Below are 19353 nucleotides of genomic sequence, written 5' to 3'. Positions count from 1 at the left end.
CCACTACTTCCTCTCTGTTCACTTCTCCTCCTTCATCCACCCCTGCGGGCATGTCCAAGTCTTGCAGAATAGCAGCCACATTCTCTCTCTCATGAAAATATCGTGTGATCCAGGCTTGTTTCTGCTCCTTTATGTTTCTGTTGTAGACGGCCATCACTTGAGACTTCAGATCACCCAAGGTCGATAGGATGTTGGTAGCCTTAGGCATAGTCCTGGTGTATGCATCAAAGGTGGTTGCCATGTCGGTTATGATGGACAGGGTGGTCGCAAGATGGCTGCCAACAAATAAGCATCGGTATGCATCGTTGGCTGCCGGCCAGGAGCATCAAATTGTGGGGAAATTCGCAAATTCTGAGACAACTCGGAAACTTTTTTCTTGCACGAAAAAGAGGCATCAAAGTAAAATGCATCCACATATGAGGACTTACTGTATATATAAATATATATATATATATATATATATATATATATATATATATATATATATATATATATTTATGTAGTGCTGCTTTGGGTGTCTGGCCGTTTGTCTCTTCCTTCCTTCATTCTTTCCTCGTCGTCCTGCCTATGGGTGACTCTCCACTGAATGACAAGCCAAATGGTTTCCTGTACACGAGGAAACCATTAACTATGCTGGGTGGTAACCATATAACCAAATTATGGCACCTGGTGGTTTAATGAGCAATTAAGGCACCTCAGTTGGATTGAGCTGATGCAGATTTATATCCAAGAGGTGGTTGGGGTTTATTGCTCACATAATGCCACTCAGGGATGAGTGAGGCTGGTCACTCTCATCTTAAATATCAGGACCAACTTGCCTAGCCACGGGCTCCGACGCTCCTCATGGGGCAATATAGGATTGGATGATGGATGGATGGATGGTTATGCATTTTTACACACACACACACACACACACACACACACACACACACACACACACACACACACACACACTGTTGCAGTGTTTATTTATTTACTGCATTTGACTTATAAGAATTGTAAGCCCATTTTTTCAGCTTGTGGCTGTCATTATATGTACTGTATTATTATTTTTTTTTACATATTTATATTTTGGCTTTCATCATATGTAAAGTTTTTGCCATGGGCTAATTTTACATAGTTTTGATTACAGTTAAACATTGATGTTGGAGCAAGTGAAGCCCCAGCACAGGAGGAAAATAAAGAGGTGGATTTCTTTGAAGATCATGTAAATAATGCTGCCCCAGCCTCACCTGACCTTCCCCCAGCACACCCAGCTTTTTCTGTGCCAAAGGTATGTTGATAGTATCATCTCCTTACTGTATGTATACAGAGTATTTTCAAAATCACGTTGTTATTCTCGTCACCATCATCCGTTATTCTCTGACCCCTTGCTCTTTCCTAGGAACCCCAAGACATGGAATAGCCATGAAAGAACCACCTCCAGGATACTTTATCCTCGCATACATTCTCTCTCTCTCTCTCTTTTCCTCTTTCTTCTGTCTGACCAGTATACTGTTCCATTCATCTTCCATACCACACACTGTCTGCATCTATCACTATTACCTTTGATCTCACTTTCGCACACTTTCTTCAGTGCTCTATTTGTGTACATTCATTTTCGGTATCTGTACCATTTTATTATTATTGTTATTTTTTTAATCCTCTTGCTCCGCGTCATAATACTGCTGTTTTTATTGTCGTCATATGAATTAAAGAGAGAGAGACCTTGCACTGAAGGGTTAAAAAAAACCTGTGCTTTCTAGTTTATGATCATCTTCATACCAGTAGACCTCATAGTAAGTCAAGAATATATTTAAGACATCACAGCTTTTTCCATACATCTGGTATGTAAATTTAGGGAAACTGGGCAAGTAGTTACTATAGTGCATAGGGATAGCAGTGGAAGTTCAATAGGCAATTTTCCCTTAATTTACTGTGTACTATGTAGCAGAATGAACATGAGAAAAGGTGACTTACTGTACAGTCAGGTTCCATTGTTTGCCTACTTTTTCATTGGGTCAGCTTCACACTCAGTGGATGTCTCACTTTCCTCCTTGGTGCATTGTATAAAAAGAATTTATCCTTGAACACAGAAGTGTGCCAAGCCTCTCCTAGCTTGAGAATATCAGCCAGCAGAGGAAAATGAGTATGAGGTCAAATAGTAGATGATCATTTGTCTCTGACTGTATGGTCAGTCAAGAAAGTATCATTGTACATTTAGTGTGAAACAGTCTGACACAGTAGATGATGGCTGTTGAAAAATTCATGGTGAATGAACCTCATGTTCATGAACTGAATTTCCTAGGGATGATATATATATATATATATATATATATATATATATATATATAAAATCATTCTATCATCCAATCCTACATTGCCCCATGAGGAGCGTAGGAGCCCAGGGCTAGGCAGTTGGTCCTGACATTTAAGATAAGAGTGACCAGCCTCACTCATCCCTGAGTGGCATTACACGAGCAATCAACCCCAACCATCCCTTGGATATAAACCTTCACCGGCTCAATCCGATTGGAGCACAATAATTACCCACTAAACCTATACATATACAGTACCCTCGCGTCCAACACGCGTTAGTCCAGCACAATTCGGGTCCAGCACGGAGAGCAATTAATTATTATTATTTAATATGATTTAATTACTGCAACACGAGTGTGTTAGCATAACACGCACAGAGCTCCGAGAAGTGGGCGAAATCTGCAGAGTTCACTCTAGCACGATCACCCCCGGTCCAACACGGTCATACTGGACATTCCCATGATGATGATAGCCAATGAAAACTTCTGATCAAGTAGCCTTCCCCGCCCGCCATCGTGATGTGATCGTGATGCTGCCCAATTAAAAACGCTTCTGGTGTCACGTGATGTTTTGTTTAAATTTCTCCCGCCACAGCGCCACTCAGTCGCATAATTGCATTGGAAGGTGCTTTTTTCTTGCTGCGTTTTCTGCCCTTGTTACTGCATTTTATCCTGCTCACGATGCCTAGGAAGTCTTCCGAGAACCCCAAGAAGCGTCGGCACCTCCCTCAGGCCACCAAGCTAGAAAGCATCGAGAGGAAGAAGAAAGGGGAGAGGAAAGTTGACATTGCCAAGGCCTACGACATGAATGAAGCCAACGTGATCATAATAAAAAACTAAGACAAGATCCTGGCAGCCGAAGGCTATCACACGGCACTTCATACCAGGTTTGCCGAGGATACGATGGTAAATCGGAACGGTAATGTGATAAAATTGCTGACGATACCACGGGCATTTGGAATTCATCTGGATGGATTCCTGCCAAGGATATGACGGCCAAACAGTGTGACCAAAACCCAGGCGACTCGACAGAGAATGTATCGTACTACAGCATTGAACATTTAGCCTGACACTGAATACATATTAATATTTTAGAATAAATATCAATCGTTTTGAAACCCTTCTCATCGGCGTGCGTACCAGTTTATAAACAAAGTTGCTTCTTCTTATTCTCTACCGAGTCAGCGACAGCGATCACTTTCCACAGTCACGAGACGGGGCTCTGGCAACAGTGTGAGAAGCATGCACTTTGCCAAGGATTACAGTGCTAGGACAGGCAGAAACAGGACCTTCCATGGCTGTGGACGAAGTTAGTGATTCTGAGTGTGATTTCGAAGGATTTATGAGGGAGGTTGAGGAGGAGCAACAGCCATTACCCGCTAGTGACGCCAGCAGCCATCCTCCGGGGACCCAGTAGGACTACCTACAGCCTTGGATACCACCTTCCATTCCCAGCAAGCCCACCAACACTATCCTAAAAGGTTAGTTATCTTTCATAGCACAGTACCATTTATTATAATTACAATAGTACCAATATATGTATAGGTATATGGTAGGTATTTAGGGTGACTTTTCCGAGGGTTGCTGACATAATTCATTTTTCCCCATGAGCTCTATTATTAGTCCAACACATTTTTGGTCCAACACGTGACCCATGCATGACAATATTACCGTGCTGGACGCGAGGGTACTGTATGTATATATATATATATATATCTATCTATAGCCCGACGCCCTAATCCCGCTATATATATATATATATATATATATATATACTGATATGTATACACACACACATACATACATATACTGTACATAGACATATACCCTAACATACACATACACATATTGCTTTTTGACGTTTCCCTATCATAGCTATGAACCTGCACACACTCTGATGTTGATATATTGATAACCTGATCAGCTGTATGTATTTCATCCATCCATTGCACTGACTCCTTTTGCACATCCATGCAGAGTTCATCCCTAAGCAATGGTAGTGGAGAGGACAACAGCGGAGAGCCGAATGTGGATGTGGCCCTCAACCTGTCTGCTGAGGAGGCACAGAAGCTGGCCACACAGCCTCGAAAGTCCACCATTGGACAGCGCAAGCCAGCCTCAAAGGTCAGGATTACTGAGTATTATGGCTGTATAACAGTTACATGTCATGGGGTTGTGTTCTCACCGCCTAAGGAGGCTTCCTATAGTAACACATCTTCCTTAACAGTTTATTCTGCATAGTACGCTAGATTATTTTTTGTGACATTAATGTTGCAATATTGACATAGGCTGCATAGATAACATTCAGGTGAATGTTAACATATCATATGTAGAAATAAATTGATAAAGAAGTGGTGCCAGTAAGCATTCCTATCTGGCAAAAAATATGTCTTGATACCAAAGGTGTGAATTGTTCTGAAGGGAGGATGATATCTACATTTCTTCCCCTATGAGCAGCATTATCATTATATGGATATAATTCTTACTTGTTCATTCTCATCTTAAATGTCGGGACCAACTGCCTAGTCCCGGGCTCCTACGCTGCTCACAGAACAATGTAGGATTGGATGATGGATGAATTCTTACTTGTGATGATAACATCTTCAAGCTGGTGAACTATTCTTTTTTCATCCTTGCTACCTTCAGACCAGTTCATTTATTTCAGGAGAAACATTAAACCATTGTCTGGAGGTAATAAGAATAAACCAGTAGAATACATCATCTAAGTGTTAAAAGGACTAGTCTCATATCGCTCTCAAGGAAGTGTAAGGATCTGAAGGTTTTCTGTTCTCTTGTATTGTGGGGTAATCATATGTTCATTCTTTTTCAGAATCGGTGATGGTTTTAACTTTCTTTCAATCCCAGTATGATCGATACTTTATTTTGTGCGTTAACATTCCTTCAGTTCCAGTTCCAGTCATGGCATGAGTGCTACATTAACATTCTTTTCACAGTGATACATTCAGACATTAGCAGTCACATATTTATAATATAGATGATGCTTTAATATTCTTCCACCTTTTACTTTTATTCTCATTCAAGTTGGTGTCAGTATACAAGTAGATGGTTGGCGTTAAGCGGTATCAGTACTTCAGTTTATGACATGCTGAAAAGAATTCATGTACACTACAGTAGAACCCTTCTAACTCAGACAGTTGGTAGGGAATTATGTCCGAATTATAGCAAAAAACATTTCAAATAGCATCAAAAAGTGTTCTGTTTACCACGGTTCACAATATTATGTCTTTCTGATCCTAGATGGCCACCCAGCACTAGCACTGAAACCCTCATATTTCATTTGTCTAGCTTTTTTCAAGGATTTTCAGTTTTTCTTGGGTAGACTTTTTTTTTGTACATTTGGGACAGGCTTAGGGCTAGGGTGGAAAGTCATTTTGGATGACATCTTTCATGTATGTTTTTAATGCCTGTGAAAAACAAGTATTCAGTGGGAATTATTGTAATTTATTAACCCATAAAATCCCGCCGTCAGCATGGTGCCAATGGTACAAAACGTCTCGAGTAATCCCAGCGACGTGATGGTGCCGACATAGCGTGTCACTGACTGCTTCAATCTAGCTAATTTTTTGCTAAGGAGTAGCTTAATGTATTGGCAAAATTGTGCACAAGCACTTGTAGCACTGAGTTTGGTTCTGCATGGCTGGGTAACATCAGTGTGCCACTGTCCGTCACAGCTTTAGAATGTTGCGGAAGTCATGCCATTTTTCCACCTCATTGGGCTGGAGGAGGTGGTTGACACTGTCACATGGACCCTCTGTCCCTTCATTTAGTGATTCTATAGAAGAGGAAGACCTGGACGACTCTTCTGGGGAGGAATATGAGCCAGTGGAGAAGGTTATTGAGAACTGGGATTCCCCCATTCTCCCCCGTTCTCTCTCATCCCGCCTGGCTGGGTGGGAAAACATAGCTCACGGCTTGGGAAACTAGGCTAGAAACACGATGGATGGCCATCCTGCGCTTATTTCTCCTATAAGGAGTACTTTTTTTTGCATTTCCTTGATTTATATGTCCTCTTGGATTGTTTTATGCAATAAATTTTTTTTTTCATTTTTGGTCCAGGATTGGGTGGGTATAAAATTGCAAAAATGCCTGGGATGGTACGGGTTAAACATGTATCTGCAATCACTAAAGGCAATATGTTAGAAAAATGTTGTTCGAGGGGGTAAATGTAATGTGAAAAATGCTTCAGCAGGGTTGTGGCTTTCCGAGTCATGCACCGATTATTCATACAACTTGTATGCATCCAGGTTATGCAGAGTTTGTCCATCCAGATGTTTTTTTCTGGGTTAGAGGGGTTCTACTGTACTTGTTAATGTGAAGCATATTATTTGTTCTCTAAAGTATTGTAGCTGTTGTTTTTAGGTATAGAATTTCTCTTGTTCTAAATTAATTTTATTTTTTGCATGCACAGATTGACACCAATGGCTCAATTCTCAAGGTATCCTTGAATTTAGGGTGTGAGTGCAGTTGAGATGCATGAGTGGTATTGTTGGGTGTACAGATACATTCCTTCCAGGGTCTAGTTCAGTCAGTCCTCACTTAAAGTATGGAATGTTTGCAGACAAAAATCTTTCTCTAGGTTAAACATCTTAAAGTGAAACTTGTTTGTGGTTCATGATTAAAGGTTAAATTTCTCAACAGTTATTCAGCTCTGACTCCAAAGCAACTTTTATAATGAATTTTAAGCAGATGTATGTGGTGAAAAGGTGTTATTTGCAAAGCACTTCTAGTGAAGCAAGGGTGATAACTTGCAACCTTGTAATTAAAACACTTTAAATGAGGGCAGACTGTATGTGTGAGCCCTTCCACCTGGTGTTATTTTTGGCATCACATAAGTGCTGTATCTGTATCCTGGTGTTAACTTTGTCAGTCTGAGGATGTCCTTTTTATTTTTGTGATTGCTGCTACCAGGTGATTGTATTAACCTTTGAAGTGCACCTTGGTGTTAAAGGGTTTAATGAAGACACTAACCTCTTCAGTTCAGAAAGTCTCCCATGAGTCAAATAGAAATATCTAGAGGTAGCAGGGATAAAATGAAAAAGATGTTACTGGATTAAATGGATTAATATTGAGCACTTTTTTTTTTGCCAACGAACACAGCATAAGTACAGCAAATTCTCAGTTTATCAGAAGAATGCAGAAGATTAAGGTTTTAGTAGACAGAAGAATAGTGTAATACAAGAACATCCAAATTTATCAGCTGTAATATTAAGCTTCCTTTGGCACAAATGTTGGGTTAGGTTTTGTTTGGGACAATCTTTATCTTTCGATTCATGTCATCAGGGAGATCAGGGTTGAGTTCTGCATCACATGAGTTGAGGGCACTAGTGGTTGACTTTAATTTTATTAATAATAACTAACTCAGAGATAAATGATCACCCTGTATGGGATTATAGTGTCTGACAAGAGATAGATAGAGAAATATGATAATGTGTTTGATTGATAGGTTGGGTTAATTTTCTGAGATTTTATGAGAAGGTTATCTATGTTGCATTAAGTAGTTGCTGCCACATAGTAGACATTCACCTACCCTTGTTTTTATACGTAAAACATCACTGTGTTTTACCTGGTAGCTGGTATTGGAGCTGTAGTCAGTCTTTGTTTTATGTTGCTGCAGTACCTGTTAGCCAATAGGTTGTGAACCGTATTTTGTTTTGATAAACAGTGTTGTTCTTGAAACTTGCATTTAAGAACTGTGAGAGATCTAGTGAGTTTTGATTCATGGAGGAATTGGGCGAATAATACCAGAAAAAGGCTTCAGTTGACCTGTATTTGTGTTGAATCAAGAACTTTATCTTATATAACTCAGCACACCTTTCGAAAAAAGAAGAAAAATAACATAAGGAATATTATTTTAGGCTTATTTGTGTTCTACATACAGTTGCCAACAGTAAGAAGATAATTTGTTTGACAAAGTGCACAGTCCAAAGCTTTGATTGCACCGAGTGAATTTTTGGTACCTGAAAGTGTAAAAGCACTGTTGTTGATTAAACTATAATATAATCATATGATGTGTATGCCAGTGGATGTGGTCTGTTATGTTGAGTTACAGACACATATATTGTTCAGTGAAATCTGTTATTTTATATTTTTTGTCATCCAAGAGTTTCTTCAACTTTTGATTTTTACTCATATTAGGTAGCTATGAGATTTATAAACATATTAAATAAAATTTTACTGACACTGATGAGAGAGAACAGCAAATTTTTTTGTAAGAAATTGTCTAAATGTTTAATTAACATTTTTTACTTTAGTTTTTTAAAAAGAAGTTCTTTACCCACCATCATTACTAGTTATTTGAAGTGAGGAAGTTTAATGTTGTAGTGTATTTCCTCTTCTGTTCCTTAGATGGGAAGCAGTAAGATTTGGCTTATATTCGTTATGAAAAACTTGACCTTTCTTATCCTGTGGCGACAGCTGGGTGCAAAGAAAGGTGGTGGTTTAGGAGCCCAGCGTGTCAAGAAGGACTTCAATGCCATAGAGAAGGAGGCAGCCAGGAATGACCAACTCAGACTGGAGGCTAAGGAACTGTCAAAGGAAGAGCAGCAACAGTCAGTAAGTATAGTAGTTCATGATTTTCTAATGCATCAGTCTGCTGTACAGGCAGTCCTGTTACTGTACTTATGAATGATTAAGTGATGGACAACTCATAATTATGAACAGGTCTTTTGAGGTTGAGTAAAAGTATATTGGCAGTTTTGAACTGCACACCAGGTCCTAAACTAGCTACTGTGCAAATGGAAGTACAGTGCAACCTCACACAGTGCGAGTTTATGGGCGGCGGAAACCCTCGCATTCTATGATTTTGCATTGTGTGAACCAAAGAACTTAAGGAAAAAATGGTATATGGTGGACAGCCCACCCAGGGCTTGGTCTTCGGGTCTTCTTCCAGCCTACTCTACCCTGCTAATTCTGTGTCTAACAGTACTTCTAGTTGGACCAGTAAATAAACAAATAGAACACCATGTTTTGTACCTTTATTTAAGTGACTTCTGGGCTTGGGGATGAGGGTGGGCATCCGAGGCTTGTGGCATCTGCTCTTGCCCCATGGGGCAGGGTGCCCCGTTGTCACACTCACTGTCACTGCTAAGGTCTCTTGGAGGTGCCATAAAGCCTTCAAAGTCGACAGCTGAGACCATGATGAGCAGGTGGGTACTGCAATGATGCTAAAACGGACCACAGGATGCGAGGTACAACATGCGTTCATGCGACAATGTGGAGAACTGTCTGTTTACCCAGGAAAATCAGTAGATGGCATGCAGATAGCTGGCCAGCTGCCCGCCATTTTGAATCTGGCTCATTGCCAGCCACCTGCCTTTGTGTGACTGACTTGCATTGTCCAGTCCGACACTTGTAGTAATGGCGGGAAGTCCATTTTTGCCTTGGAATCATGCAGCCGATTCACATGTTGGGAAGTTCGATTTGCAGATTTCGCATTTGATAAAAATAAGCATTTTCTGGGTTGACCTCATGTTGTAGGTGATTTGCACCATGTGCGTTCGCATTGTGTGGGGGGTGCACTGTATCATGATAATTATCAGACTCTTGCAGCTTTCCACTCCCTTAAGTCATTCACTGTTATTTTTCTTCAGAATATCATCATCATGATCATCATTTGTGATGATTTCATTTCTTCTGGGAACCCTTTGGAAAGGGGATGATTTTGACAGTACTGCCTCAAAACTACTGATTGCCCACATACTTCTCCCACTCTCTCAGGCATTCTTTTTCTTTTTCTCTCAGTGATTCACTGCATCACTTTCGTCCATACCACATAATCTCTGGCACAGGTCTACATTACCCACAGACTTTCATAAAATTTATTTGTGGAAATCAAAATCAGTGTAAGTAGTGATAGCAGTAGCTGTGAATGGTGAGATATTCCATCGGAAATTAATGAGGAGAAAGAGTAGCATTGGGAGCATTGCTGGGAAGTGCTGGGTTGGTGTGATGGTATCCTCTACTTCAGTCAGCCAGGCAAGAAAGCACCATATCCCAATAGTTTGTGTGTTTAAACAGCAAGACTGGTGGATGTACCAAGTAGTGCTGGCTGCATATCAGTGTCCATTCTATGCCTTATCTTGTCACATTCATTCATTCATCATCTAATCCTGTATTGCCCCAGGCTGTAGGAGCCTGGGGCTAGGCAAGTTGGTCCTGAAGTTTAACATGAAAGTGACCACCCTTACTCATCCCTGAGTGGCATTACATGAGCAATAAACCCCAACCACCCCTCGGATATAAACCTGCACTGGCTCAGTCTGATTGGAGCACCTTAATTTCCCACTAAACCACTAGGTGCCATAATTTGTTATATAGTTACCACCCAGCATAGTAAATGGTTTCCTGGTGTACAGGAAACCATTTGGCTTGTCACTCAGTGTAGAGTCACCTGCAGACAGAAGGAAGGGGAAAGAAAGATGGAAGGAGAAGGAAGGAAAAAAGGAAGGAAGGGAGGAAAGGACAGTCACCCGAGAGTAGCACTACATTGAGTGAGTGGATGTTGAGCGCTCCCACCTACCACTATAAATCTTGTCTCGCACATTATAGTAAATACTTGATTTTGTTCATTAACCCATGAATTGTGCAGTTACCTTTTTTTTTTTTTTTATCCCACCCCCTGGTGCACAAAAAATGATGGAATAAAATGTTTTTTATTTTAGTTTTTGTTTATTATAAACTTGAAGATTAACATCCAGGGCATCATCTGGTGAAAAAAAAAAAAACAATCTCTCTTTCTCTCTATCTCTCCCCATCATTGCTTAGGGCCAAATGTAAGTTTACGTAGGGGAGTAGTGAAAAAATGAATTTAAATTTGTTTGTTTGTTTATTGTAAACTTGAAGATAAACATCCAGGGCATCTTCTGGTAAAAAGAACAAATCTCTCTTCGTCTTTGCGCAGCGCCATGCATAAGTTTAGCTAGGGATGGAGTTGTTAGCGGTGATGCACGGCCAGCACAGCCTGAGCTGTGGCTTGCAGCAGGACGCTACCTAGCTTGAGCTGTGGCTCGCAATCCACAGGTTAATCATCACATTCTGTTTTTAGGTTTTCCGTCTCACTTATTTCAATGACAGGTGGTAATTTACCGTGCCAAAGAAATTAAGAAACTGTGTAAATATCCCTGTTATGCTCCATATCCATTCATATACTTTACCTAAATGGTGAAGAAATTGACTGAGAGGAGCAGATGCTTTATCATCACAGTTAATATTTACCATCCACAAGACTGATTCAGACATATGAACAAAATGGACAAATGAACATCATAGGAAAACAGTTTAAATTGTGAACTACCTGTATTTTATTGATTTTAAATAGGCACACTGATTTATAGATCAGTCACCTACTGGTTGTTGTTGTTATGCTGTCCCAGTCTGTCTGAGCAGACCCATCAACTGCAGGCAAGCAACTGCCCTGGAGGGTCATCATGTACAGCGAGTCAGTGTTCGTACGTGGCTGATAGCACCTCGTCACAGAGGCGTAGGGATTACTGTGGGGGTTTGGAGGGGATAGATATAACCTTTACTAATATCCTCAGTATCTTTCTTAAGTGAATATACTGTAAGCTTAGTTATTTTTTTTTTTAACGTCCTGAACAAATTGCAGAAGGATTGCCTAGAAACTAGTCTATGTCTGGCAAAATATCCCCTGTCAGGCATATTTGGCTAAAAATGGAAATATTGTATTTTGGGTGGTGTGGGTGACTTAGGGAGTGTAACGTTCATTAAATTGCCATGTTGATAGATATTAAAGGGGGACAAAAAAAAAGGCAAAATAAAAAACATTCAGGAATAAGGACCAACCTGCCATATATGCATACTGTATTCAGGAATGGGGACTGATGCAGAGGTTTTAAAGTTTCATTGCTGGCTGTGGAGCTGATTTTTTTTTTTTTTTTTTTTTTTTTTTTTTTTTTTTACATTGAGAAAAGTTGTGATAGTTTTTAACACCACTCAGATGTACAGTGAGAATTGATTGTATTTGTCAGGAGGCAACTAATCTGCTCCCCTTTTTATCTATCTGTTTATTTATATGTAGCCAGATGCATTTCTCGTGGAAAAGGTGACCATGAACAAATCACCTCCATGTCATTTTGTCCTCCGTCGTCAGGCTGCCCTCCCTCCGTCTCTCACCACTTCATATTTCTTTCCATATCATCATTCTACATCATCCAAAATCTACCTCAGCCCCTCCACCTCACATACACTTTCGTATTTAGTTTCTCACTCTTCATTCTCTCCACATGGCCAAGCAATTGCAGGGAACTTCTAACTTCCACACCAACCCAATAGTGCTTTGAAACTTCCTCATTTGGCTGTCTGTCTTTGTCTCTGCGTACCATAAGTGAATTATAAAATGGCAGTTCATTCCATCATGTCTCTTTGGACCCCCACAGCTGCAGAATTTAGAACGTGCCTATGAGGACATGAGCCTGGCAGGGAAGCGAGAGGAGGAGCGCATGAAGAGAATAGACCCCAAGAAGGCACAGCAGGCAGAGCGACTTGGCATGGGGCTTGGGGCTCGCAGGTGGGTCTGTTTAGCATTTAATCTTGTGTTCTTGTCAGCGTAGGAAGCTCGGTAGTACTTCTTAGCATAGTTTTTTGGTTACACTTTTGTGCTCTTTCATGTTAATTAAATATCTTTTCTGTTAACAGACCGTAAAAAAAAGAAAGAAAATTAACATACCTTTCAACTGACAGATAGGCATCTTATGTCTAGTGATTTAAGACATTCCAGTTTGAAGTGGTGTAGAGTTTGAAGGGCATTTGGGTAACAGTTTACATAATGCCACACTTGGGCCAGTGACTGTTTGCCTCTGTCATAAATGTTTGAACTGAACATCTTAGCTCAGGGTCTCTATGCCCCTGATGAAGCAGTGCGGTATAAGATTAGTTGATGAAATGATGGACGAGATATGCTTTTCTCCTGTATCTGGATCTAATCCACCATGTTTATTAGTAAGAAGTAGTGATAGAATGACAGTGAAATTGAAGATGATACAGGGTAATGATAGTTCTCCTGAATTCATTTAATTTTCTTTTCTGGATCATACCTAATGCCATCCTTAGGTAGGGGAAAAAAAAAGGTCAGGGTAATGATGCTGATATTTATGCTTTCTTTATCCTATTTCCAGATTCTGTCCATCCCATTTATTAGTGGGAAATAGGCTGTCTGGTTGTTGCTACTCCTCACCCTGCCCTAGGGTGGGAAAGGAGGTCCTGATGATGATGATGATGATGATGATAATGAATAGGGTAGAATGATAATTACAGAAAATGAGATACAACAAGATTGGATAACAGGTGGATGAATGGAGGTAGGTTAGTGGTAGTGATCATAAGTGACAAAATATTTTTATTCCATAGTGGAGCATCACACAGCATGTTTGGAGAGATGAGGACCATCGAGCAGGAAGCACCCAGGAGCTGTAGCTACAACAACAACAGCAGCAGCAGCAATAATAACAACAACAGTGGCTTCAGAGATGATGATATTGAGGATGATTTTGAGACAATTATAAGGTTCCCATCAGGTCCCCCCAAGTAAGTCCCTAGACTCAAATGGTAAATTTTGTTAAAATTAGATTGAACCAGTGAAGGCTTATATCCAAGGGGTGGTTAGGGTTGATTGCTAATGTAATGCCACTCAGGGATGAGTGAGGTTGGTCGCTGTCATCTTAAATGTCGGGACCAACTGCCTAGCCCCGGGCTTCTACGCCTCTCGTGGTGCAATGCAGGATTGGATGATGGATGGATGGACATCATATATACTCAAGTTCAGCTGATCGTTTCCACCTTCACTTTATAATTATGAGATTGTGCATTTATATCAACCAAGATCAGAGATTTCCAGCATATAGTACTTGTATTGGTAGTGGTATATCAAGCTTTGCTAGTGGTACACTGTGAGAAAATGTTTTCTGTAAGCCATTTTCAGATGAGGGCATCACATAACAAATGTGATACCCCCTGACAGAAGGGGTTAAAATAGAGGAATTAAACTTTGTCTTAAGTTCCTGTGTCGAGATCTTTTAGCTTTTAATTTTATTTTCCTTTATGTAATGAAAATTACTGTTGGATGAAACTTATTTATCTAATTTCTCGTGGGATGTAAGGACACATGTTTTTTGTGTTGCATTATTATTATTATTATTATTATTATTATTTTATAATTATTAATTAATTTATTTATTTTTAATAAATTTCTCAGATATCATGACAGTCCTTTTGAAGACCGGAATAGCTTTGGTTTTGCTGGGGGTAAGGGCTCAGGAATTGATGACCTCCTGAGCAACAAAACGTCACCCTCATCTGCTTGGGATAATGAATTTGACAAGAGCAATACCTCATCCTCCGGTGTTAGTTCATCCTCCAGTCTCTCCTCTAGCAAAGGTTGGTTAAAAATATGAAATACCAAGTTAAGTGGTTGTGATTAAAGCAGTAGTACAGTATGATCATCATCATCATTATCTTTGTCATTGTCATCGTCATATGATTGGTTATAATCATTTTTCTCTAACTTGGTCCCCCCCCCCTTTTTTTTTTTTTCCACACAGCTCAGTGACAGAAAAAGATAATGTAGGAGGCAAAAAATAGGCAGTTGCATGCTGGCATTTGTTTGGTGATGGCGATACAGGCAGATTAAGATGCGTCAGCACACCTCACTCATATGTAGTGGTTTATTTTGCATATTAGGTTTTAACACCCTCTTGCATACAGTTTATCATGAAGGTAATGGAGAGAGTTCTAGAAAGTATGATTAGAGAAAGAGTGAATATTGATGAGATGCAGTTTGGGTTTATGCCAGGCAAAGGGACCACTGATGCCATATTCATTGTTCAGCAGCTTCAGGAAAAATAAATAGGAAAGAAAAGGGAACAGTACTTTGTTTTTGTTTATGTGGAGAAGGCCTTTGACAGTCCCCAAAGTGGTAGTGAAGTGGGCAATGAGAAAGCTTGGGATCGAGGAGTCGCTGGTTAGGGTCGTTACAGCCATGTATGTGAGTGCCTGCATGCAGGTAAGAGTGAATGGAGATTTGAATGATGAGTTTTCCATGAATGTTGGTGTGCACCAGGGATCAGTTTTGAGCCCCATGTTCTTTATCATGGTACTTGAACTCCTCTCACATGACTTAAGAAATGGACCTCCATGGGAGATGTTGTATGCTGATGATTTGGTGTTGATTGCAGAGAATGCAAGGGAGGCGGAGAAATTATTTAGAAAGTGGAGGGATGATATGGGACACAAGGACCTAAGAGTAAATGCAGATAAAACAAAAGTGATGGTATCTAGGGCTTGTGGTAGTATTGTCAAAGAAGAGGGAGAGTGGCTATGTGTGATTTGCCACAAGGGTGTGGGAAGTAATTCCATCTTGTGCAGTGTCTGTGATAAGTAGTTGCTTAAGAGATGTAGTGGTATTAGAGGTAGACTGCGGGATAATGCTATTTCATGTGTGCAGTGTATTGGGGAGAGCATGTGGAAATTGTCAGGTGTGAAAGGATTGAACTTGCTGGTGAATCTCGAGTGTGTGGAAGAGTTTTGTTATTCGGGAGACATGTTATGTGCTGGAGGTGGGGCTGGAGCTAGCTCTGTGGCTTGAGTGAGGAGTTGTTGGAAGAAGTTCAGGGAGCTTTTGCCTCACCAGACATTGAGAGGGCTCTCCCTCCGTGCTAAGGGATCATTGTATGCAGCATGTGTTAGGAGTATAATACTGTGTGGTAGTGAGACTCGGGCAGTAAAGGAAGAGGTTATTTGCAGGCTCAGATGTACAGAAATGACAGTGATTAAGTGGATGTGCAGTGCATCCCTGAGTGTGAGGCCTGGGGGGGAGGCTAGGTTTACAATGGAAGAGTTGAGGAGCAGGATGGGACTGGAGTGTATTGGTGTTGTAATGAGGAGAGGTAGATTGAGATGGTTTGGGCATGTGAAGAGGAAAGGGGATGATAATTGGGTGCAGAAAGTGAGAAGTGTTAGTGTTTGGGGTAGGGTTGGGAGAGGTAGGCTGAAAAAGACCTGGGACGAGGTCATGGAGTGTGACCTCAGGGATAAGGGACTGATTAGGGGAGCAGCCAGAGATCGAGCAGCATGGTGAGCCACCATTAGGTGACCAAGGCTGACACATGCAAGCATTCTGGAGCCATCAAAAACAAATGAACGATCTACTGTCCAGCCTAGTATTGCCCCATTAGGAGCACTCCATGAGGTTGAACTAATGTGCATCAGTAACATTGAAGAGGGTATTGAGGTGTATTTTGCAAAATAATTCATTAAGGAATAAGTATTACAGAATGCATAGTTCAAGGTGTATCAGAGTAGCAAGAGTATGCATTTTATAATATTTATTGTTTGTCTCTTACAGTTGTGGTAAATTAAGTTTTGTTTTTGCAAGTTTAGTACATTTTATGTAAACATTGAATGCTTGTTTTGTTGGTTATATATTAAAGCATTCAACATGATTTACCAATTCAGATAAGTTGTGTACTTTTACAGTCTGTGTTTGTATTTCTCTTCCATCTTCCAGTCTCTGCATCAGCCAACTATAAATACACTCCTGTGGAGAACAACCAGGCTCAGCAGAAGTTTGGCAATGCCAAGGCCATTTCCTCAGATATGTTCTTCCAAGACCGTGATCCTAATGCTGAGATCCGGTCCACCTTAGCACGTTATGAAGGATCCAGTTCCATCTCTTCTGCTGATTTATTTGGCAATGGGCAGAGTCAGCGGCAACAGTATAGTGGTAGTTCACTTCAGGTAAGATTTATTGTATACAGTAATTGGTATATACCAGTATGATGAGAGTTACCCTCCTTTTTGCACACACAATTTTTGTTTTATTCACACTGCTACCGGTACTTAACAGTTCTGTTTAGCGTAGGAAAGATGGGGTAATATAGGCATGGATTTGTCTTTTATTGATACAGAGACATCAGATAGTGAAGAGGATTACAAACAAATTCCATTGACTCCTTCAATATAAGAAGTCTCCCATTGATTTTACTATATTTGTTTGGAGGAAACAGGAATAATGAAAGGGTTAATTTTCTCTATATCTCATACTTTCTCATTCATGTCTCCATATCTTTCAGTCAGATACACAGTGGGTAGGTTTTATCCTTCCATTTTACAATATCAGGATGCTGGAGAGGTGCCTTCACATGCTAATGCTGATATAACTGGGCAGCTTTTGCGCCCGGTGAAACAAAAGTCCATCAGCTCTTTCCCTATCCCTGGAAAGGAAGATGGTGGACTGTAGGAGAAAGGCAACTTCAGCCTGCATTACACTTAGGTAACAATTCAGATGAACCTGGGGCCACAACAACATTATTGTGCTTTTCTTTCTCAGTTTATTGTTAGGCCTTTTTTTTTTTTTTCCCCACAGTGTTATTTTTGCCCTTTATCACCTTTTATTTATTAATGTATTTATTTTCATTTAGTCCTATGTGTATCACTTGAAACTCATACAGCATTCACATAAAACTGAAGAAAACAGTAGCAATTAGTTGTTTACATTTTCTGATGCCCTGAGGCTGTGGATTAAAAATTAATGTGCCGTGTCCATTTAAAAGTATTGTAAGGGAAAATAGTGGGACCTTTTTGTTATTTTTGGTATATGAACAAAAAATTTAACATATTTTTAACAATTTAGTATGTATCAAAATATAGGCTGTGGTAGGCTTGTAATAATAAAAATGGTATAGAGAATGAATGTTACATAAAAGTTATATTTTGTATAATAACACTTACAACAAAAATAACAGAGGTAGCTTATAACAGACAGACAAATATCACTTCACAATAAACAAGATTACTTTTTTTTTTTTTTTAATCAGGTCACAGTTTTCCAAACCTTTATTGAGAAATGCTGGCCACTGTAGAGAGAGGCAGTTCCAGGTAGCTGTTAGTTCCAGAAATAGGATGATTCAGCAGTAGGATGGCTAAGGATTGGGTAAGAAATGTAGAAGACAAGGAGGATTATCATACAGCATGGGCTCACTGTGACTGTATATAAAAGAAATAAGTAGACTTTTGCAGTAAAAGAACATATGTTACCCGTTTAATTGTAAATATTCTACTCTTATACTTTTGTGCTTAGTTGCTTAGTTCGCGGATATTACTGGAAGGTTCATATAATTTATCATCATCATCATCCAATCCTACATTGCCCCATGAGGAGCGTAGGAGCCCGGGGCTAGGCAGTTGGTCTCGACATTTAAGATGAGAGTGACCAGCCTCACTCATCCCTGAGTGGCATTACATGAGCAATCAACCCCAACCACCCCTTGGATATAAACCTTCACCGGCTCAATCCGACTGGAGCGCAATAATTACCCACTAAACCACCAGGTGCCAAAATTTGGTTATATGGTTACCACCCAGCATAGTATATGGTTTTGTGGTGTACAGGAAACCATTTAGCTTGTCACTCATATAATTTAAATGAACCATAAAAATTATGAGAGTCAAGTATTTACAATAGCTTGGCTGTTGACAGACACAGAGATGATAGAGACTGTTTCATCTCTCTTTACTGTTTTGTCTCTGCTCTTCACCTGATGTATAGAATTTATGAGGCAAAATATTACTTTGAATTGAAGAAAAAAATTATGTGGTGCATTGTTTTTGGTTCATGGCAGAGAGAATTTATGAGGCAAAAATATAACTTTGAATAAAATAACTTCTGTATGATACTTAAGCATTTGGTTCATGACAGTGAAGTTAAGAACCCAGAGGACACTGAACTTCAAAGCAGCATTATAAAGAATCATGAGCAGGTATAGGTGAAAGTTGTTAAATAATCAGAAACTTTGTTGTAATGAAACAACTTGAACGAAAGCATTTTTAGATGAGGAGCACCTTTGTATAATATTGGAGTTAGATAGAAGTATTAAATAACAGAGGGGTCATAACTTTGATATTATTGCATGGCACACTGTAAGCTGTATTATAATATTACTGGTACATACTGTATGGCAGATGATGGAAGTTATGTGCAAGGAAGATTTCAGATACAAGAGAAGTAGATGAATATGTAGGGGGG

General features: G+C 39.9%; 1 protein-coding gene across 1 annotated transcript in view; it reads left to right on the top strand.

The window, feature by feature from the left end:
* Positions 1-19353, top strand: part of ArfGAP3 (ADP-ribosylation factor GTPase activating protein 3) — a 48878-nt gene that overhangs the window by 14359 nt on the left and 15166 nt on the right. Inside the window, exons 5-11 of the mRNA XM_080285600.1 lie at positions 1133-1273; positions 4275-4421; positions 8733-8870; positions 12713-12843; positions 13683-13859; positions 14527-14708; positions 16837-17066. Of these exons, the coding sequence (XP_080141726.1) occupies positions 1133-1273; positions 4275-4421; positions 8733-8870; positions 12713-12843; positions 13683-13859; positions 14527-14708; positions 16837-17066 (1146 nt within the window). The remainder of the gene's footprint in view (positions 1-1132; positions 1274-4274; positions 4422-8732; positions 8871-12712; positions 12844-13682; positions 13860-14526; positions 14709-16836; positions 17067-19353) is intronic.

The sequence above is a fragment of the Coenobita brevimanus genome, chromosome 107 (genome assembly GCF_032717465.1).
Source record: "Coenobita brevimanus isolate Jiangsu-jjx chromosome 107, ASM3271746v2, whole genome shotgun sequence".
In the NCBI taxonomy this organism is placed as follows: domain Eukaryota; kingdom Metazoa; phylum Arthropoda; class Malacostraca; order Decapoda; family Coenobitidae; genus Coenobita; species Coenobita brevimanus.
The sequence above is the reverse complement of the archived record's forward strand: the minus strand, read 5'-3'. Positions and strand labels throughout refer to the sequence as shown.